Here is a 20,460-nt window from a genome sequence, read left to right on the forward strand (position 1 = left end):
CCACTTGGCGGCTTTTTCAGCACAATGCGATGTTTTCAAGAGACGTGTTCAGTCAGCAAGCAGCTTGCTATCGCTCGCTAAGCAACTTGCTTGATTCAAAGCAGCCATCTCCGGGTGGGGGATGGTTTTACACGTCTCCACCATTTACGGTTTTCATGTCCCCACGCTTTACAGTGCAGTGAGGTGTTTTTAATTATAAGCAGTAGGTATGTTTTTGTCTCAAGACATCACCTGGGTTATTTTTTTTTTCAGATACAGAGCTGTCACCTGCCTATACACCGCCTATATAAAGGTACGCGTCAGTTGCATGCTTGGAAGAGGATCGCCTGGAGGATGGTACTCTGCTCGTGATTTTAATTTTCGATCCGAACAAAGTGTTTTGTATCCGCGCTTTCTCGCCGGCAGATTCGTCTGTATTGGGTGTCACGTGACAACGGTGTCTACATTCGTTTACCTCACGAGTGTTTGTAATTTTTGTTATAATCAACCAATTCCACGATATAATATTTCAAAATAATGATTTTTTTGAGCACTTTACGGAATGATGGGAAATTCACTTCGTTCTGTTCTCGAATTATTGCATTTGACCTCCAATCACAGGAATAAACTCGAGGGGGAGCACTCAGTTGAGTGCAAAACCTCCGCCGTCAATACTGCTGGGTCACTTAAGTGAACCTGATATCCTATTCATTGGAGGTCAAAACGGATCAGACTCTACTGAACCACGATTGAATAAACTAAACGAGATCGACACGCATGTAGAAATGCCAAAAAAAAATCGAAATTTTTTTGAAAAAAAGTTGCAAAATTTAATTGTTTTTTCTCTAACAATTTTTTTTTTGGGGGGGGGGTTGGAAATCACTTAAAACATGTAGAAATGCAAAAACAAAAATTTAAATATTTTTCCAAAATGGCCGCCATAGCGGCCATATTGGACTTTGGACCAAGTCCAAAATCTAATGGCATGATCCTTGGACCATACCTCATCCCCCCACCAAGTTTCGTCGAAATCCATCCAGGAGTTTTTCCGTAATACTGTTCACAAACAAACAAACAAACAAACAGACAAACAAACAGACAGGGGTGAAAACAGTAACCTCCATCCATCTTCGATGGCGGAGGTTAATGATTTTTGTCTGTTCAGTCCATACCACATCTGAGCCCAGTTTGTTGGTGATCTCCAGGTCAGTTTTTGAGATATAAAGATTTTTAAATGTTCACATTTTCGGTCATTGTGTTTTTCTGGGGTCGTTTTTCATATGACATCCCAGTGGGACCTTCAATTCCGAAGTCAGATTTAATTATTCAGACGGGAAAATATCTTTTTCTACAGTCATTTCATTTTTTGATGTGCCGTAATTCATAGAATCAAATGCAAACAAAAAAAAACACTTCTTTCTCTGATGATTCATTCTCGAGTTTTAGTGAGAAATGCAATTTTTTACCCTTTGATGACCTTGACCTTGGCATTTGACTTCGGTCATTGTTGGCCACACATCACACTTTGGTTGACCCATGATACTCCCCTATCAAGTTTGGTAACAATCGGTCCAGCCATCGCCAAAATAAACCCATGATTGTGCGGAAAGATGGATGCACACAGAGACAGACGAGAGAGCTGGTCATTCCAATATTTTGCTAACCCCCTTTGGGGACAAGGCATGAATCAATACTTTGCCTGAAGATGTCACCATATTATTAGCCCTCCAAGAGAAAGGGCCCCCCACGTGAGGTTTTTCAGGCGGCCTCTCACATACCTAGCGGAGGCTCTGCCACTGTTTGATGATGGAGTGCATGGCCACTGTTTGATGATGGAGTACATGGCCACTCTTTGATAATGGAGTACATGGCCACTCTTTGATGATGTATACATCCACTGTTGGACTCATTGCCAATCCTGCTGGATGTGACTGCATATATGCATCCAGTTTAATCTTAATGAAATGGAAAATTTGATGTATCTACGGCAACCTTTGTAGATGGGGTGGATTTTGCAAGTGTCATGCTCTGCACGACATCTATTTCTTAAGTTGTCGAAGACAACTTCTGTCACTTTGTACAGTTAAGAGTTTGTTTGTTTGTTTGTTTGTGTGTGTGTTTGTCTGTCTTTGCATCGATTTTCTCAGCGGTCCTTGTGTATATGTCCACGAAACATTTTGACATGAAAGATAATCACCCAAGGACTGAACCTATAAATTTGGGTGAACCTGGATCAAATGATGACGTCACGAAAAATTCACAAAGTTTCAAAAAATCCCAATCATTTACATGGGACGAAATTTCAAAAAATCATTTCTCCGCCATTTCTTGTTCAATTGCTTAGATATTTAATGTGCTTGTGTAGAGTCAAAATATCTTTCACCCTGCCATGTTTCAACCGGATCAGATCCAGATTGTGACGTCACAAAATGTTTGAAATTTGCATTGAAAAGCCCATTTACATGACAAAAAATTCTTAAAATTCGAAAGTTTTATATTTTTGGCTCAAACTTTTAGGGAATGTAAAACATACGATTGGCCATTAGCTGACGTAATTTGATCAACTTCCAGTTTGTATTCTGGATCCCATCAGCAAAAATGTGTCATAATTTGGCCATTTTTGAAAGCACGTATCTCCATCAATTTTTGTGATATGTGGCTCAAACTAGGTGAGAATGTAGTTCAGATATTACTCTTTCATGAGATGTCCAGGCCTTCGTTGTGACTGTTCCAGTTCAATAGTTCGCCTGACACCGAAAATTCGTCTATCGCGCTCAGGCGCCAATGGCACTATTCTGCAAACTTGATGTATTATTTTGCAGTGCAGGCCAGTTTTATTAACAATGAAAGGCCCTCCACATCGTACCAATCCATTACGACGTTACCATCACGCAGGTGTGTCAATTTTCCGTTTTCAGTAAGAATTTTGCTTGTTTTTATGCGGAGGAGGTGGAGGTGATGATGGAGTTTTTGACTTAAACCATTGACATCACATTCCACATTCGAATGTTGTTCATGATGGCAACTGACTGAACTGTAAATGCTGTTTCTTGTGCTGTATCCGTGTCACTGCAATGAAGTTATAATAAATTTTCAAACAACTTCGACAACTTCCTCACTCCACGAGTGATTCATTTGTTTGTTTGTGTGCAGGATATCTCACAAAGTTGTGGCCGAATCGAGATGAAATTTGGTGGGCACGTTGGGTGTTTGACAAGGATGAACTGATTAGATTTTGGTGACGATCCAGATCCAGCTACTAGAATTTTTAAAGTGATTCATCACCATTGAGAGATAGGGCTAAACTGATTATATATATATACATATATATATATATATATATACATATATACATATATACATACATATATATATATACATATATACATATATACATATATACATATATACATATATACATATATACATATATACATATATACATATATATATATATATATATATATATATATATATATATATATATATATATACATATACATACATCACGATATCTCAAAAGATTGTGGACAGATTGGGTGTGTTGCAAGGATGAATTGATTCGATTTTGGTGAAGATCCGAATCCAGACCTGGAAATGAGAATTTAAAAATTTAAAGTGATTCTTCACCATTGAGAGATCGGGCCAAAAACGAAATATAGCAAGATATTTCAGAAATGTATTGGGCCAGATATGTTCTCGTGGATCAGGCAATGTGGGGCGGAGGAAGGCGCTATACCGAGCGCCCTTCTAGTTTTCGCTGTTTTCGATGCAACCGCTTCTCCGATTGATACAAAATTTTCACCATAGGTGCAACTCCTCTTGTAGATTTTCATGATAATTATGACGTCATAGGTCACGTTGTGTGGCAGCTGTCAAAGAATACTCAATTCCTCTTGTATATTTTAACCATTTAATGCATATGCATATGGAGAACCAGAGGAGATTCAATAACACAAGTAAGCAACATGCATGACGGAATGAGGGACAAAGGTCACGGTGGAATGAGGGACAAAGGGAGCGGTGGAATGAGGGACAAAGGGAGCAGTGGAGCAATCGTCAATGTTTCCAGTGTCGCCTCTCAGCGTGATTTGCAGAACCACACGGTTTACAGTCCGTATCCACATTTTATTGTGTCAATGTATTTTTGTTGATGTTTCTCAAACCATTTATTTTTCATTTTATTTCCATCTAATTCTTCCAAAAATGTACATTCAATATTATTTTGAGTGCAGCTTGAGTCTTGGATGACAGTTTCAACCATTGTTTTGATTTGAGAGACCGGTGACCTGTATCTCGTGCTGTAGTTTTATAAATGATTGAGTCTTGGTATATGCTGTTTTGGAATGTGAAAAAAATTGTATTTCCTCTGATGTGACTGATTACTTGATCTTTGCAATGGTCTAGGTTCCAGCAAAGGTGCCTTGGATATGTTGACTAAAATAATGGCATTGGAGTTCGCACCATATAAGGTGAGCTTGTTCATTGAGCTGTTGCTTTGATCTTTTGATGTGACTTGAAGTTCCCAGCACTGCCTGGGAAATACAATGAAAACTTACTCGCTCGAGGCCTGAACACAGAGGTGTTGTAATAAACCTGTGTAAAGCAATCTTTTTAAGAGCAGGTGCACGTGTGAACACTTTCATAATTACATTTGTTTTGTTGACAAATCACGACAACCTCAACATACGATGTTCACCGTATATAGTACTCGATCACTCCTGGGAAAAAAAAAACCAAGACAGTGTTTTAGCACTGCACCCAATCAAAGCCTGAATGGTAATTATCTTGTTTTAGATGGGATGTTTTTTAAAATCCAAATATAGCCATCGACGTTCATGTGAATGAAAGAGGAGGCCATGCAATGTTCGGTTGCACTGGTTCCTGCAGGGACAAATGCACAACCAACCAAACAAACTTTCTTCTTTATATATCAGACCAGGCATTTTTACCTGTCGCTTTGATGATAGTTTTAATCAAAAGACAGCATGTTGTACTCCACAATTTGCCCGTGGTCATCTTCCCTATATCTGGAAATCTAACATCACCTTCATAAACAATCCTTGCTGCTTATACCTGATATGAGCAAAAAAAAAAAAAAATCACTTCTGCTTTGCTGTGATGCTCATTGTTGGATACTTTGGTTTGAACCTCCGCTGAAAATGCGTGAAATGAAACATTTTGAAAATTTTGAATCATTCTCATTAAGATTTCAACATCACCGTAATGCATATTTTAAAGTTGTTAAAATTTAAAATTGATGAGGGAAGAAGATTATTTGTCACACAGACTACCATCGAGTGGCAGGGTGGTTCATCAATGTATGTGCCGTCCATCAGATGAACATTAAGCTGGACATCCCGTCTGCTAGCATTAGTTATGGACATTCAATATCCCACAGTGTATTTCGCGAAGAGTCAGTGAGCTATCGCCGGCACCATGAACAAATTCCAAATTCTGGCTCCAACCTACAGGGGCACTGCATCCATGGCACTGATGCTAACCCACACCCACATGTTGCAGACTCACTACAATAATACAGGAATAAAGCCCATCAGTGTTTTCAATGGTTTAGTTGACCCTACAAGTCAATGACAGCTTAAACTAGTGTTCTTGCTCCACTTTGAGATTCCTTCAAATTTTGGGGTTTGACAACTGCCTGTGGGGTGTGGGTTTACTTTGTCTGACTTCGAAATTGCTGAGCCTTCTGTTTACCCTTTGGGCCATCTTGACCCCCCCCCCTGTCATGTGACAATCTGGATCATGGTTACCCTTCTATATATCCATTAAGCTGTCTTAAACCCCCAATCATGTCAATATCGATTACTACTACAAACACAAATGAGCCTGGTGTTGGTGGAGTGGTTCGGGTAGCGGCTTGGGATCCAAAAGGTCCTGAGTTCAAGCCCCGTTGGCCGCTTGAATTAATACACACCAGGAGGTTGCCTCAGCCTGTCATCCTTCCGAGGTCGGCAAAGTGAGTACCAGTGTACTGGGCCCGGTGTATGCCCCGGTTAGAATAGGTGTACCATATCCCTGTGTCGAAAGAGGCGACCAGGGTTGCGTCAGGAAGGGCATCCGGCGTAAAACATGTGCCAAATCACTATGCGGATCATACGGATGATCCGCTGTGGCGACCTCAAACGGGAGCAGCCGAAAGAAGAGGGCTACAAACACAAATGAGTGCGTGCATTAAATGCTGACCTTTGTTAATCCAAGATGCATTTAATTGGAAAAACAATAGATCGATTTAATAGATCTATTTATTACCAAAACTCTCATCTTGTATGTATTGTGACGTCCACGGGACTTGAACAGTCCCGCCAACGGAGAATGAGCCGAAACGATGGAGGCGGTTTATTTTTTATAACCCAAAGATGGCGGTTTTAATCGCTGTACAGCAAACGGGACGAGAAAGGTAGCACGAGTCGCTTTTCACAGAGTTAATAATGTTTATTTCTCAAACCAGAACGATAAGACTCGGCAAGAGGAGGGATCCGGGGCGATTCGACGGGAGGTGGTGTGGGTTCGGGCGTGGGGAAAACACAAACAATTCCAATGGATATACAAATCTCAAACCCTCGAAGGCGCCAGGTACACACACACACACACACACACACACACACACACACACACACACACACACACACACACACACACACACACACACACACACACACACACACAACGTAGCTCGTGGTCAGACTTGCCCGTGGTGTCGACACAACAGTCACTGGATTGGTGCTGGACGAGCTGGCGTTGCGCTCGTTAGGGGCAGGAGACACGGTGGTGCCGAGGTTCCGTCAGCCCTTCCGCGCAGAGCCGCGGTTTCCGGCCTGTGAGCTCCAACCAGCCACCGTTGTGCTGTTCCTGGTGGTGTCGACCTCCTGGTATAGGCCCAAATCCGCTCACAGCCGCCAGGGAGCCAGTTCTAGCGCCAAGATGCGAGCAGGAGAGGGAGGCAGGCCCGCCTGCCGTTCGGTCCCGTACTCCGAGCCAGCAGAACTCCAGAGCCAACCGAGGTGAGGTACGAGGCACAGCAAGGCCACGAGACACGATGAATCCAGGAACGAACCAGCGCAATGAGAGCGCGCGCTCAGAGACCAACAGCCTCGACCAGACGCTTTCTTTTTATGACTTTCTTTTCTTCTCCCGAACAGAACCTTTTTATAGTCGAGTCTCGTCACTTCCAATCGAGCCCTTTTATTGGCCCTCTGCCGTCGCCTTCCGCCAATCGTGATCAAGGGGCGGAGCCATCCGCAGCACTGTCCTGTGATGTCACGGCAAACCTCCAGGGAATACTAAAAGGGGATACGCATACACACTTATCCTAGCCCGTCTCCCTATCGAATTACGTGACAATTATCATTTCACCCTGAAAGAAATGGACATTCACTCGACAACTTATCACCACTCAATTGTTACTTATTACATGAGATCCTGGTACAACTCGAACAGCATTGCATACCTAATTAAACATCCTAATTACCCTTTGAATGCATACCCCTCCCCTCAGACGTAACAGTATGTATGTTTACGAAATACAGCCAAAACGGGACACAATAGCGCAAAAATTTTAGCGCCACCTTACTCACCATTTGCCTGCTGTGTGCAGTATCAAGTTTCGTTTCAACCGGGCAATGAAGAAAATTATTAAAAAATCAATCCCCGATTCAGTCAAGTACTCTTCGAGAGAATTTGATCAATGCAAACAACCTCAACAGTATAGTTCGCTGGAGCTGTCTTTTTTTTTTCTTGAAATGATTTTTTTCATCAACCGCTGTCACAACGGGAACCCAACGGGTTCAGGGTCGTCTTGTTTTGTACTAAAACTCTCATCTTGTGTCTATATATATATATATATGTGTGTGTGTGTGTGTGTGTGTGTGTGTGTGTGTGTGTGTGTGTGTGTGTGTGTGCGTGTATGCGTGTATGCGTGTATGCGTGTATGCGTGTATGCGTGTTCCCAAAATACAGCCAAAACTGAACACATAGTGCAAACATTTTAGGGCCAGCTTACTCACCATTCGCCTGCGGTGTGCAGTATCAAGTGTCATTCAAATCGGACAACGAAAAAAATTATTAAAAAATCAATTGTCAATTCAGTCAAGTACTCTTCTGGAGAATTTGATCAATGCAAACAACCTCAGCGGTTTAGTTCACTGGAGCTATCTTTTTGTTTTCTTGAAATGATTGTTTTCATCAACCGCTGTCACAATGGGAACCCAACGGGTTCACGGGTTGTCTAGGGTATATATTGTTATGGTGCCGGTGCGTCGGCCGCAAGCCGACTGCTCTGACGGAGCCGCAAGTCGAGTCGGCCTGACCGATTGCCCAGAATATAGATCGCCGCCCGGATAACTCCGAAGCCGACGGGTCCTTGTGCAAGAACCGAAATACGCCAATGGGCAGACCACGTGGGGTAGGGTCGATTGCCAATCTTCAATTTACCAAAATACCCACGTGATCCAACTACCGGGGTATTCCACCTTCGACGGAACTCATACGGAACAAGCCGCTTAAGTGAGCCTGTCCCGTACGCGATTCCGAGCGGCTTAATCGCCGAGAACCGTTGGTCCGAATGTCCCCCTTTTACGGCAAACCAACGGCTTTCTAACTCCCAACACACGAAATGCTCAGTCAATGAAAGAATTGACGCGACGAGCTGAAAACATTTAACAATTGGGGTATTTATTAATAATAATGGGGAACTAGGGAAGCACGTAAGAGCAGAACTATACCAACTATACGAAATGCAATGCAATCATTTACAGCACACAAAGCACTTAAGTTTCCTACTTATTAGACGGGCCCACGGACACACGTACGCGCACGTTCCGATGAACAAAGCAGAGCCCAAGAAGCGAACCACCTCTCTCTTCCAAACAAAGCCAGGCGTAGCAATAAGCTCTCCAAAAAGGCTCCATCCGAGCCAAGCAGAAGCCGAAGGCCCACTGAACCACCAAAGCAGAAAGCCTTCAAAAAGCCTCCTCCCTAACCAGAGCCAAGCCGAAGCCGAAGCTCACTCAGCCAAAAGTCTCATATCAACCCTCACCAAGCAGAACCCAAAGACCTGCTAAAAGCCAAGCTGAAGCAAAAAGCCTTCAAAAATCCTCGACCCTAACCCGAGCCAAGCAGAAGCCAAAGCTTACTGCAACCAACTGAGGATCTCCTCCTTATTCTCCTCTGCCCTTCCCCCGCTCCCGGCGTGACTCATCCCCCCGTGCCCGCACAACCGCGGGTGGGAGGGAGTTGTTTACGTCCCGTGATTCAGGACAGGAGGGCTCTTCTTCCTCTTTGCAGAAGAGGGGGAGGGGCGTCTCCATTGTGTTATGATCGCTCCCTCACTATTAAATTGAATCGCAGCACACTTAATCGATTTCTGCCCTTTAAACAATGGAAGGTGAGCTATCTAGGGAACAAGCACTTATCTACATAACTGACTAAAGGAACCTGAATGTTGTGTGCAATCGAATTCCCAAATTCGTAACAATATATAATATATATGTATATATATATATATATATATATATATATATATATATATATATATATATATATATATTGTTATGGTTGTGGAAATTCACAGGACACCATATAGATCCTTAGATCAGTTATGTCGATAAGTCTGTGTTCAGATATATTTCCCCACCGATGTTTAATGGGAAATTATTCATGTGCAGGGCTGTGATATTTGAGGTAGCCGTTTTTCTTTTACTATCTTTATTTTGGACCAACCGCTTCACAACAACCACCTCCACCACCAACATCGCTCTCATCAACCATCTCCACAACGACCACCACGACATCCCCTCACAACCTACGCAACAACGAACAGCAACGCCTCACCGTCATCTCCATTGCGCCGCCATCTTTGCGCCAGCGACGGCGAATTCCCCACGAACAACATCTCTGCCACCAGGCGCGGGGACTCCTTTGTTGGCACCAGGGTCGATGATCTCTGCCACGTCTGCTCTCTCCGAGCTTCGCATCAAAATCGGATCAAAATATCGAAAGGGGCGGAGCCAGCGGGGGGTCAGAGGTGAGGGATCGGAGATCAAAACCTTGCCTCACGGATCCCATATAAAGGCGCGCAGAGATGCCAAGCGGCAGTTGTGCAGAGTTGTGTGGAGCCGCGTTGGGAGCTGGATCAGTCTGGAGTCTGGAGTCTGCAGTCGGTGAGGAGCTGGAGAGAGCGGAGGAGACCGGAGCCTGGAGCGCAGCCTGCCATGCCGAGCCGAACTGTGGGTCGCTGGGGAGAGGCCGGAGAGTAGTCGCCAACCAGCGGCATAACGGTCCGAGGTGATCGGGCCCCGGGACAGTCCAAACGACGCGGAGTAACGGACGGGCTCTTAAGAGAGCATCAACTCTGAAAGAGCAAAGGCCCGTTCGTTCCTCTGAGACATTGTCAACTAGGCCCGATCGATCGGGCCGCACGACGAGGCCTGGGCCGCGGTCACGCCAGCTACCGTGTGGACGGGACGCCAAGGAGCACCCAGTGAGTCGCCACGAAGGCAGCAGGTAACCAGCGCGGCCTCTCGGAGCTCCTTCGGTCTCCCAAGCTCTGAGAAACATTAAAGGCTTACGAGCCCGGGCTTTTTCTTTTCTGGGGTTTTGCATGAACGTTGTGGCGCCATGTCTTTAAGTAGAACTGTTAAGTGCATGTAAATAAATAATAATAGAACAGCTGTAGGCTTTGTTATTCGTGTCTTGTCCCTTGCTCCCATTGCATTAATTGCATTGCTTGTCCCATACGTGCATTGGTTGCATACATGACTACATGATTGCATATGTGTCGTTCTAGAAATAAATGTCCTTGTGTGAATGTTCACACATTCGTCACGTCCTTTTCCTTCAAATTGAACTGCTGTATTGCATTCGAAATAATAGCTGGCTTTTTAATAGCCGATAATAGAATCGGATCCAACCGGGCTTTCGTGATAATACCCCGCTCGGTTATCCCAAAACAGAGCGAGCTGCTTAAGCGGCTCGTTTCCAAGCAGACCCTGTTAAGGTACAGTCTCTCGGTAGTCTGCCCACGCGATTAATTAGGTAAATCGACCATTCGGCGATCAAACCCTGTAGCGCGGGTAGAGTGTTGACTAGGCTGTGGTGTGCATTAAAAACACACCCGTAGCGGGATTTCGGCGTTTTTCCGAAAGCTGCGACGAGATTGCAACGTCGGTGGGCGAGTGCGGCCGCTATTAGCTAAATGCGGCTGCCTGCACGCCAGCGGGCGGAAATCTGTAACAATATATATCGCCAGCACCATGGGGACTATCCAGTCCCGACTATTCATCACCGACTATACAGTTGTTTCATCAATGGTCAGTGGCATGTGAGTGGCACTACCTTTTAAATAGGCAGCATATTGGTTCTTATTGATTGGGCAAGGCAGGCAGATTAACTCCTCCCAAACAAGGTAATTTTGGGTAGTGGGGCAGGGGGGAATGAATTCTCTTGAGACTGGTTTCGTTTCCAGAAGCTCTTAGAATCGAGATGTGTAATACCACTTCCTTCAGCCAGATTTTAACCCACAACCTCTTGGATTGCATTGCAAGGGCATGACAATTGTAAATTTATATTCCAGGATTATTCTGAGAAAGTTGTTTTTGTAATCCGTATAATTGCTAACATGAAGTCGTTTATCTGTAAAGATGATTATAATTTTTATTTTAACCACAGATAGTTGATTTTCTGTTGTACAGGAAAGTCTTAACGAAAACATCATTGTGTGGAGGCTTGATTGAGGCTTTCAAAATTTTTAATTCATATTATCATCAGTTTTCAAGACCAACTTCATCAATATCCTTTTCCTCACAGATCCGAGTTAATTCTGTGCATCCTGCAGTTGTGATTATGCCAACGAACCCGAAGGAATGGTCTGATCCAAGTCATGCTGCAATGCTACAGACTCACATCCCAATGGGTGGGTTTATTGGAAAGCCATTGAAGGGAGTAGGGTAGGATGGTGGATTGTTGCGTGCAAGGAGGGGTGTCTGACCCTTGTACTATTATTTATTCATCATTCCTTCGTACCCAATAGAGGAAGAGGAAGTGATAATACTATTCCTTCTCAGCAATGCAAGTGAAATGGTGCATGGTGCCCAGTTGACCATTGATGGTGGACTCCTCATGAACTAACCTTGCAGCCCTCGATGTAGGGATTTGTGTTGTCGAATTCCCTCGTTGCCTTCAAGCAAGCACAATGGTTGGCTTCATTTTTGTGGGCATAGCGGCATGATTGAACATCACATTGATCGTAAAACGTAGTTGATGAACCCTGAAGAATATCTGATATGAACAACAAATTATACCAGCAGCACATTGAGTGCTAATGAATGGCTACTTGTAAGTTGTTTACACTTTGCAGACCTTGTGATCATACTGCATGCAGTAAATGTCCTTTCAAAACTGAATGTGATTTGTGTGCACATAACAACTGTCAGATTTTGGTAACTAGGTTCTAAAATTAAAGTGATTTTGGGTGTGATCGTTTTGAGTCTCAAGTTGATAATTATGAGCCCTTTTATATTTAATGATGAGAATTTTTGTAAAAGGACTTCCTTGCTGTTCTTGTCTGGAGGAGGGGGGGGGGTGTTGTAGAAGGTGCCTTGTTCCTTTGTATTGGGTATGAAGGGTTCATCTGCAAAACTGATGAACGCCATTCTGCCAAACCTGAACTAAGCATGCCATGATGCAGCTCACACTCCCGCCTTTGCAATTCCCAAATCGTTGTTCTGCAGAACTTGATATAATCCATATAATTTTGTAATGCTATTCAATGCTTCATTTTCATTTCAGAAACTGATAAATGCCACGCGTGCTTTTTAGTAAAACCCGATTTATCTCCATTAAACCAATCAGCACGCATCATCATAGTCACATGATGTAATACATCAACGCCCTTGTTCTGATTGCTTCACCTCACCCACGATGCCAACAGCCCCACAAATAAGCAAATTTCTCTCCAAATAATGTTTACTCTGGGTTTTGGTATCAATACCAGTGAGGCCCGTGAAAATGTGGAAAAACAAAACAAAACATGAATACGCGTGCGAACAACCGCAAAAAAACCCCTAAAAAACCCCACGAATGTCGAAGGAGGCCACATTTTATAAACCACGCACTGCAAATCCACGAATAGCAGGGTCCTGTGAGCCCATAATACCAAGGAAAGTTTACTGTAGATTCATCTGCTTTTGATGCAAAACAAATTGAAAAGTATCAAATTATATTTCTTTTATTGGTTCACGAAAAAATATTTTCACGAAAAAAATTAGTGACCACTATATTCGTTATTGTTGTGTGTCTGTCTCTCTGTCCCGAGCGTAGCTCCGTGGGTTTTGATCCAATCCTGATAACATTTTGGTGGGAGCTTTATATCATGATCTCGTTGTGTTTTCCTGAAAATGGGCGTGGTGTGCCCAATATGGGCAGAGCCACACCCAAAAAACATGTTTTTAGGGGGTAGCCGATTTCAATTTGCATCTTCTCCTCGGGGGTTTATCGAATCTGACAGTGGTTTCAGTATTTGGTTAGCCCAATGGCACCTGCATAGCCCCACGGAGCTCGATTTTTCATTTTCGTCCCAAGGTCAAGGTCACAAGGTCACGAACTTAGAAAATTGCGAATTTTGACATAAAAATTTTTATTCTCCGAGGGATTTGTCGAATCTGGCAGGGGTTTCAGTATTTGGTTAGCCCAATGGCACCTGCATAGCCCCACAGAGCTCGATTTTTCAATTTAGTCACAAGGTCAAGGCCACAAGGTCACGAACTTAGAAAATTGCGAATTGTGTTTTTAGGGGGTAGCCAATTTCAATTTGCATCTTCTGCTAGGGGGTTTGTCGAATCTGACGGGTTTCGGTATTTGGTTAGCCCAATGGCACCTGCATAGCCCCACGGAGCTCGATTTTTCATTTTCATCCCAACGTCAAGGTCACGAACTTTGAAAATTGCGAATTTTGACATAAAAATCATACGACCGCTCAAACTTTGAGAGCGAGGATGACAATATTTTTTTATGCATAATCTTGAGGTCATTCCCCACCTAAAGTCTTGAAACTATTTTGCTCTATCTCAAACACCTTGCCCGTGGCGCCCCCTTCAAGTTTGTTTTTTACGCTGATTTCATCAAAGTATGGATAATCCGAGGTGTGCGAAATGCCATATAGCCTATATGACGTTATATTGTTCCTGGAATGTTCCAGAGGAAGTTTTGCACCAAAGGTCATAATACTTGACCTTTGACCTTTAAAGTTCACAAAGGTCAAATTTTCAAAGTTGTGGGAATCGAACCGGGTTTTCGAGGTTCTTCGACGAAATAACTCTATTAAGCTATAGCACGTATCCTGTTTCCTTATTTTAATGTCCACAACATTGTTTTGTGACCTTTAAAGGTTATGCAAAGACCAAATTTTTTAAAGTTGTTGAACGAAACTGGGTTTTCGACATTTTGCAGCTAATAACCTGTCACTCGTACCACATCATGTTGATCATTTTTATAGCTTGGTCAAACATTATCACATTGTCTCATCCTTGACTTCTGAAACAATCAACTTCATCAAATACCGCTCGTGAACCATCGTCGTCTTCAGACTTGTTAAATTTAGATTTGTGAAATTTTGGTTTCTGTTACTTTACTTGCATCAATTTAGGATCACGCTTTTTGGAACTGATATGTTGTACCAAGAAAGCACATTAAAAAAGTGTTGATTTACCAAAAATGGGGAAAAAATGGATTTTGCGGTTTTTGTGGATGAACTATTTGTATGTATATACTGTATGTGTGTGTATATATATATATATATATATATATATATATATATATATATATATATATATATATATATATATATATACATATATAAACAGTGTATATGTATATATGTATACAGTTTCTTGCATACACAACCCGTCGCCAGGGAAAGCTACGAAGGGGGGATGAGATGAGGCAGGAGGGACGGGAAGCTAGGAGGGTGGGTGGGGGGGGGATAGCTATATGAAAAAAAAAACAAGAGAGAAAGGCGAGGGGTGGAGGTGGGGTTAGTCAAGACAATGATATGTTATGCTTAATGACCGAACGCACACGAAAACAATCTCATGTCAGAACAGCTGCACACACACAACAACACAACATTGGTTATCATGTAATCTGCTGGCACATCTGCAAAAACTTTGATGTCCCAGTTCCAGAAAATTTGTGGGACCATGAAATAAAAGTATTCACTGAAAAGATGGAAGTACCTACCGCTCACGTACGAACCAATGATCCCATCAGGCGTGAACATCGAAAACAATGCGTTGCGACCAGATATCAAACTTAGATACAAAAAAGAGAAGGCTTTGCTTATTGAGGTGTTAATAGCAGTGATTGTGGACAAAACGGTGCAGAAATCAAAAAAACAACCAAACACCAAGACCTCAACAATGAAGTGAGAAGATCCTGGAAGCTGAAGAATGCCGAAGTTGTACCAGTGATAGCTGAACATACAGGAATGATGACAAAGAACCCCACAGAGATATGAAACACAGGGGCAGTACCCCTGAGCGCTCATCTGGTAGTGGCTGGATAAGATAAGCAGGCAACCACTGATAGGCATGGATGACCAACAAAATATATCATGGAGAAGAAATTAAATACCAGTGGATTTTTTTTTTCATGCCATGAACAAACCTTTGGATATCACAGGTGATAAAGGTTATGTTCAAGTTTCATCAAAATTGTGTGTGTGGCTTCAGAAAAGAAAGCAAATATATATTTTGGGGGGCAACCTGCCCCCGTTGAACTCCTTAGACCCCAATTATTTTTAATGTTGTGAACAAATTTTGGTACATCATGGGTGGTGAAGATGGCGATCAAGTTTCATTGGAATTGTGTGTTGTTTCTGAGAAGAAAGCAAATGCATATTTTGGGGGGCAACCCCCCTTAAATCCCCTGAGAGCAGATTTTTCTAATGTCATGAATAAACTTTGGTACGTCATGGATGATTAAGGTTGTTATGAAGTTTCATCGGAATTGTGTGTATCGTTTAAGAAGAAAGCACATACCTGTGGGGAGGCAACCCAGTCCTCCCTGACCCCTGTAAACTCCCTCTGTAGACCCCTTTAGACCCCCTTTTTTAAGAACATCACAGGTGATGAAGGTTGTGGTAAAATTTCATTGAAATCGTATGTGTAGTTTCTGATAAGAAGTTGCAAGTATTTGTGGACGGACGGATGGACGCCACGTCATCTCATAGGCTCGCCGGAACTACTTTACAGGTGAGCTAAAAACCATCCCTGGGAATATTACAACAAACGAACTACAGTTGGAAGCTGTACAGGGCTCAGTAACGATCATGAAGAGAGCCCTTGGCACAAAACCTTGAGAACAAAAAACTTCACAGCTTGGTCCATGAATCGTGACCCCTCATTGAAATGAAGGTGGATGCTTTGAGCCCACCCTGGGAGGACTCAATTCTACATTCTGAAACCCGCAGATGTAGATATCAATCAATCTCTCACACACACACACACACACACACACACACACACACACACACACACACACACACACACACACACACACACACACACACACACACACACACACACACACACACACAGTCTTTTATTAGTATAGATGTTTGCACACTGCCAGGAACTACTCACGCGCACCCTCCGTGCAGACAGAAGAAATACAAGCTTTATATATTTGATGTGGATTTTGAGAGATTTATATTCAAGAGCATGGGGTTACAATGATATGCAAGCCAAAATTTTTTTTTTTAATGTTATATATTCAGAACTAGGTGGGCTTGACTGTGCCTGTCATCTTTCCGAGGTCTTCAAAATGAGTGCCAGCTTCCTGGTAATCTGTGTCGGAGTGGCGACCTGTTCAGGATTGTGCCCAACAGCCAAGGAGACTGTTTAGGTCGCAACAACGCTCTACACATAGAATGGTCCCAATCTCCTCCTCTTCTCCTGCACACGTCAAAAAAAACACAGAAGACATCTGAATGTAAAAGGCTATGCTGTACATATTGAATGCGGACAGGCTTTGGGTTTTGCCTTTCTATTTTGATGTTCCTCTTGTGTGTTATATATCATTTGCACGTCAGCATCCAAAAACGCTGTGATGAACATCACATTGATAATCTCCACTGCTTTGCTCCTTACACCGTCAAATTTTTAACACATCCCTGAAGCAGATGCGGACGGCCTTTGCCTTCTCGTGTTGTATTATTATTATTATTATTATTATTATTATTATTATTATTATTATTTTTTCACCTGCAATTTTTTCAAGTAATAAAATGCTTCATATTTTATATATTTTGTTGTTTTGGTGTGGATGAAATCCATCTGTTGTGTGTTGTTGTTCTCCTTTCGGCTGCTCCCCGATAGGGGTCGCCACAGCAGATCATCCGTTATGATCCGCATACTGATTTGGCACAAGTTTTATGCCGGATGCCCTTCCTGACGCAACCCTGGTCGCCTCTTACGACACAGGGAATAAGGATTGGATTTCGCCATGATTCCGGGCTGCCCTACACCCTCTCATAGTGCGGCCCAGCGCAGAGCACCCGTCCTTAAGCGATCCTCCAACCCAAGCCTCCGAGTAGCCAGATTACAGGCACATGCCACTACACCCGGTATTGTCGATGAAATCCATCTATGTTATTAAATTTTAATACTTGTTTCAGTTGATTTAGGGGAAGGGATGGATATGCTTTGCTTTTGGAATGGTTCTGTCCAGTTTCCATTTCCCCCCTCCCACAATCCTGGCCTTGTTTGGTTGAGTCCACATTTACAATAAATTTATTTTCATCATAAAATGATTAATGGTTTACATAGTTGTTAAATTATGGGTTTTGTGCACTAGTCCAGAGACAAAGTAACTTCCTCGCATTAGAATCACCATCATCGCTTCAGCAATTATCGAGGTAGGTCGGACTAATGTTTTACATTGTTTTTAGAGGAGAAGCAGATTAAACACAAAATGGCGATTTAGCGATCTCTCATTGTGGTACTTCAGCAATGTATTTTGGTATCTTTTCAAATCGTGGTAGTTCAGAAAATGATCGAGAATAAAAGATATGGCTTTGAAATGTTTATGACATCACTCCAAAGTAGTTTAAGCCCCTGTCACACCTTGACGATTTAGCCAGCGTTTGCCAACGTATGAAAAATTTGGCGAATATGCTGGCACATGTCGAATACGTCATGGGTAAGTTTTGTATATGTTCAGAGCATGCTGAAGCACGCTGGCATACGGCATACTACGACGTGTGACAGGGGCTTTATGAGTGTATCATTGTGTACATATTTGATTCAGCAGCCATTTCCTCCCTATCATCCCTCTGTATGGAGTATTACCATCCTCCATGATACAACCACAAAAGTAGGCATGGACTCGGCATATTTGTGGAAAAAAAATTATCGAAAATTATTTGCCATTTGAGTTAAATTGTTCCGCGATGTGACCCGGAAACAATACGGAAGTGGCGCTCTCCTTCATTGTGTGACGTCATGGTTAATCTGAAGAAGAAGAAGATTTTGACTTTCATCGCAAATTTACCTACTTTCCAATTTTGGAAATCGGAAAAAGACATCTATTTTGTAGGGTATCAAGGGATACATTTAGCAGAGGTGGTCTGAGCGTTTGGGTTCCCCTTTAAGGATATAGTGATACGTGCTGTACTTATTATAATAGGAAAAATCAAATCTGTCTTCACGTAAAATCAATAATCGGTGTGAACCCCTTTTGTCATGAAACTGCCTCAACTCCATTCAGGATTGACTTAATTACATTATGGATTACGCTTGAAGCAATTTTTTCCAACAGTGTTGTAATGCACTCTCGATCATAATCAGGCTGTTCGTACAAATTTTAACTTTATATCTATCTATCTTGTATTGATCCTTTGTTTATCCTGTTATTAAGACAAAGTTTCAGTCAATAATAACAACTAGCCGAAACCCCGTCACAGATGGCTTCCGTTCCATGAGCCCAATATAACAACCAGTGTAAGCTCTTGCAAGAGCCGGATCCCAGTCGATGTACTCCATGGCCTTACCTAATGAGGCCTACAAAACGTCCTTGTACACGACATTTTTTGTGTACACTACTCCTTGTGAAGAAGTCTCCTGATTTGTGCACGTGTCTACTTTGACGTACACCGTGTCAAAACTTCTCAGGTCACAGTACCGAGAAAAACGTGATGCGCCCGCGAGGAGTCGCACAAAATTGGTCCTTCAGTATTAATATATAGATAACAAATGAAAGAATATAAATAAATATTTCAATATTATGAAATATTGATGTTTTAAGTTGTGATTGATGTTTGGAAAAAAAAAATATGATGAAAACACCCAGTTTAACATCCACTTGAGGGATGGCACACAGATTGACGAATCACCCTGTCTGTGGAACACCAAGATGACAGTTTATTGCTGGGCTGATATTCAAACCTCGGGTAGAAAGCTTAGAGGGAAGTGTGGATACCTTTTGGCCATCCTGCCAACCAACACATGTACATTTCAATCACTTGGAAGTTTGTGATTTGTGTTGTTGATCTGTGTTGTCTGTGCAGACAACACAGACATGTTGTGTTGTCTGTGCAGACAGATCTCATGCAGTCCTTTCCCTGCCTTTCCTTCGGCCCCGGCTCGCTTCTCCAGGCCACAGAAGGCAGACCCGGCGCGCCCAGGTCCAGTTTCTCTCCCGGCAGAATCAACACCCGCTTTCCTTTTGTCTGCTCGCCTTGAAGCCCCAGCATGCCTCAAAACCGACTGCAGTTTTTGTACTTCTCCAGTTTCACTTCCTCTTTTCTGGCACTGGCTTGCCTCAAAGCCGACTGCAGTTTTATACTTCTCCAGTTTCACTCCCTCTTTTCTGGCGCTGGCTCGCCTCAAAGCCGACTGCTGACTCACACACCGCCAGTTCTATTCAGCCGATCGCGCCACACCGGCGCTCAGTTTCACCACCGTCTTTCTGGCCAACTGCTCACCTATCAGTTTTTACCACCTTTTCTTTTTGGGGCGCGCCCCTTTTACGAAGCCGACAGACTCCTCCCTTTCTTCCTTCTCTAGGCCACTCCCCCTCTCAGCGCGCTGGGCGGAGTCTATTGTCTGGAACATCTGAAGGAAGAAGAAGAGCCTCTCGGTCCACCACCACTGCACAAACAAATAAGAGCCTGTGACACCTCCTGACACACATGTAATGTCAAATTACCAAACAACCTGGCGAAACATGCATTTAATGGGGGATCTGGGCTAATCCTATATTTAGTAACACACCAAGGGCCATTTCCGCAACAGTATTATTGCCATACAGGGGTGCAGAGAAGGCATACCACCCACCCCCACCCAAAAACAAAAACACGGTCAGCAGTGACAATAGGAAATGTTCAATCGCACGAATCAGTTGGCTGAATTAAAGTTTCATATATAAAATGTAACATTAATGTTGCATACAAATAAAAAGATCACATTA

At 42.9% G+C, this 20,460-nt stretch overlaps 2 protein-coding genes across 3 annotated transcripts in view; one reads left to right on the plus strand and one right to left on the minus strand.

Annotated features, from left to right (window-relative positions):
- The first annotated feature begins 290 nt into the window (after positions 1 to 290).
- Positions 291 to 12,465, plus strand: LOC147024936 (L-xylulose reductase-like). Its single transcript, XM_085885363.1, has 4 exons — positions 291 to 336; positions 4,387 to 4,451; positions 11,803 to 11,908; positions 12,026 to 12,465. The coding sequence occupies exons 2-4, from the start codon at positions 4,410 to 4,412 to the stop codon at positions 12,121 to 12,123; spliced, it is 246 nt and encodes an 81-aa protein (XP_085741489.1). The 5' UTR covers positions 291 to 336; positions 4,387 to 4,409; the 3' UTR covers positions 12,124 to 12,465.
- Positions 12,466 to 16,682: 4,217 nt separating this feature from the next.
- The window catches only part of LOC147024937 (uncharacterized), a 228,452-nt gene continuing 224,674 nt past the window's right edge, over positions 16,683 to 20,460 (minus strand). For both annotated transcript variants that reach the window (XM_085885365.1, XM_085885364.1), the window contains one exon: positions 16,683 to 16,946. In XM_085885365.1, the coding sequence (XP_085741491.1) occupies positions 16,911 to 16,946 (36 nt within the window). In that variant the 3' untranslated portion in view covers positions 16,683 to 16,910. The remainder of the gene's footprint in view (positions 16,947 to 20,460) is intronic.

This window comes from Eptatretus burgeri, chromosome 6, assembly GCF_056783735.1.
Source record: "Eptatretus burgeri isolate ZD-2024b chromosome 6, Ebu_testis_v1, whole genome shotgun sequence".
NCBI lineage: Eukaryota > Metazoa > Chordata > Myxini > Myxiniformes > Myxinidae > Eptatretus > Eptatretus burgeri.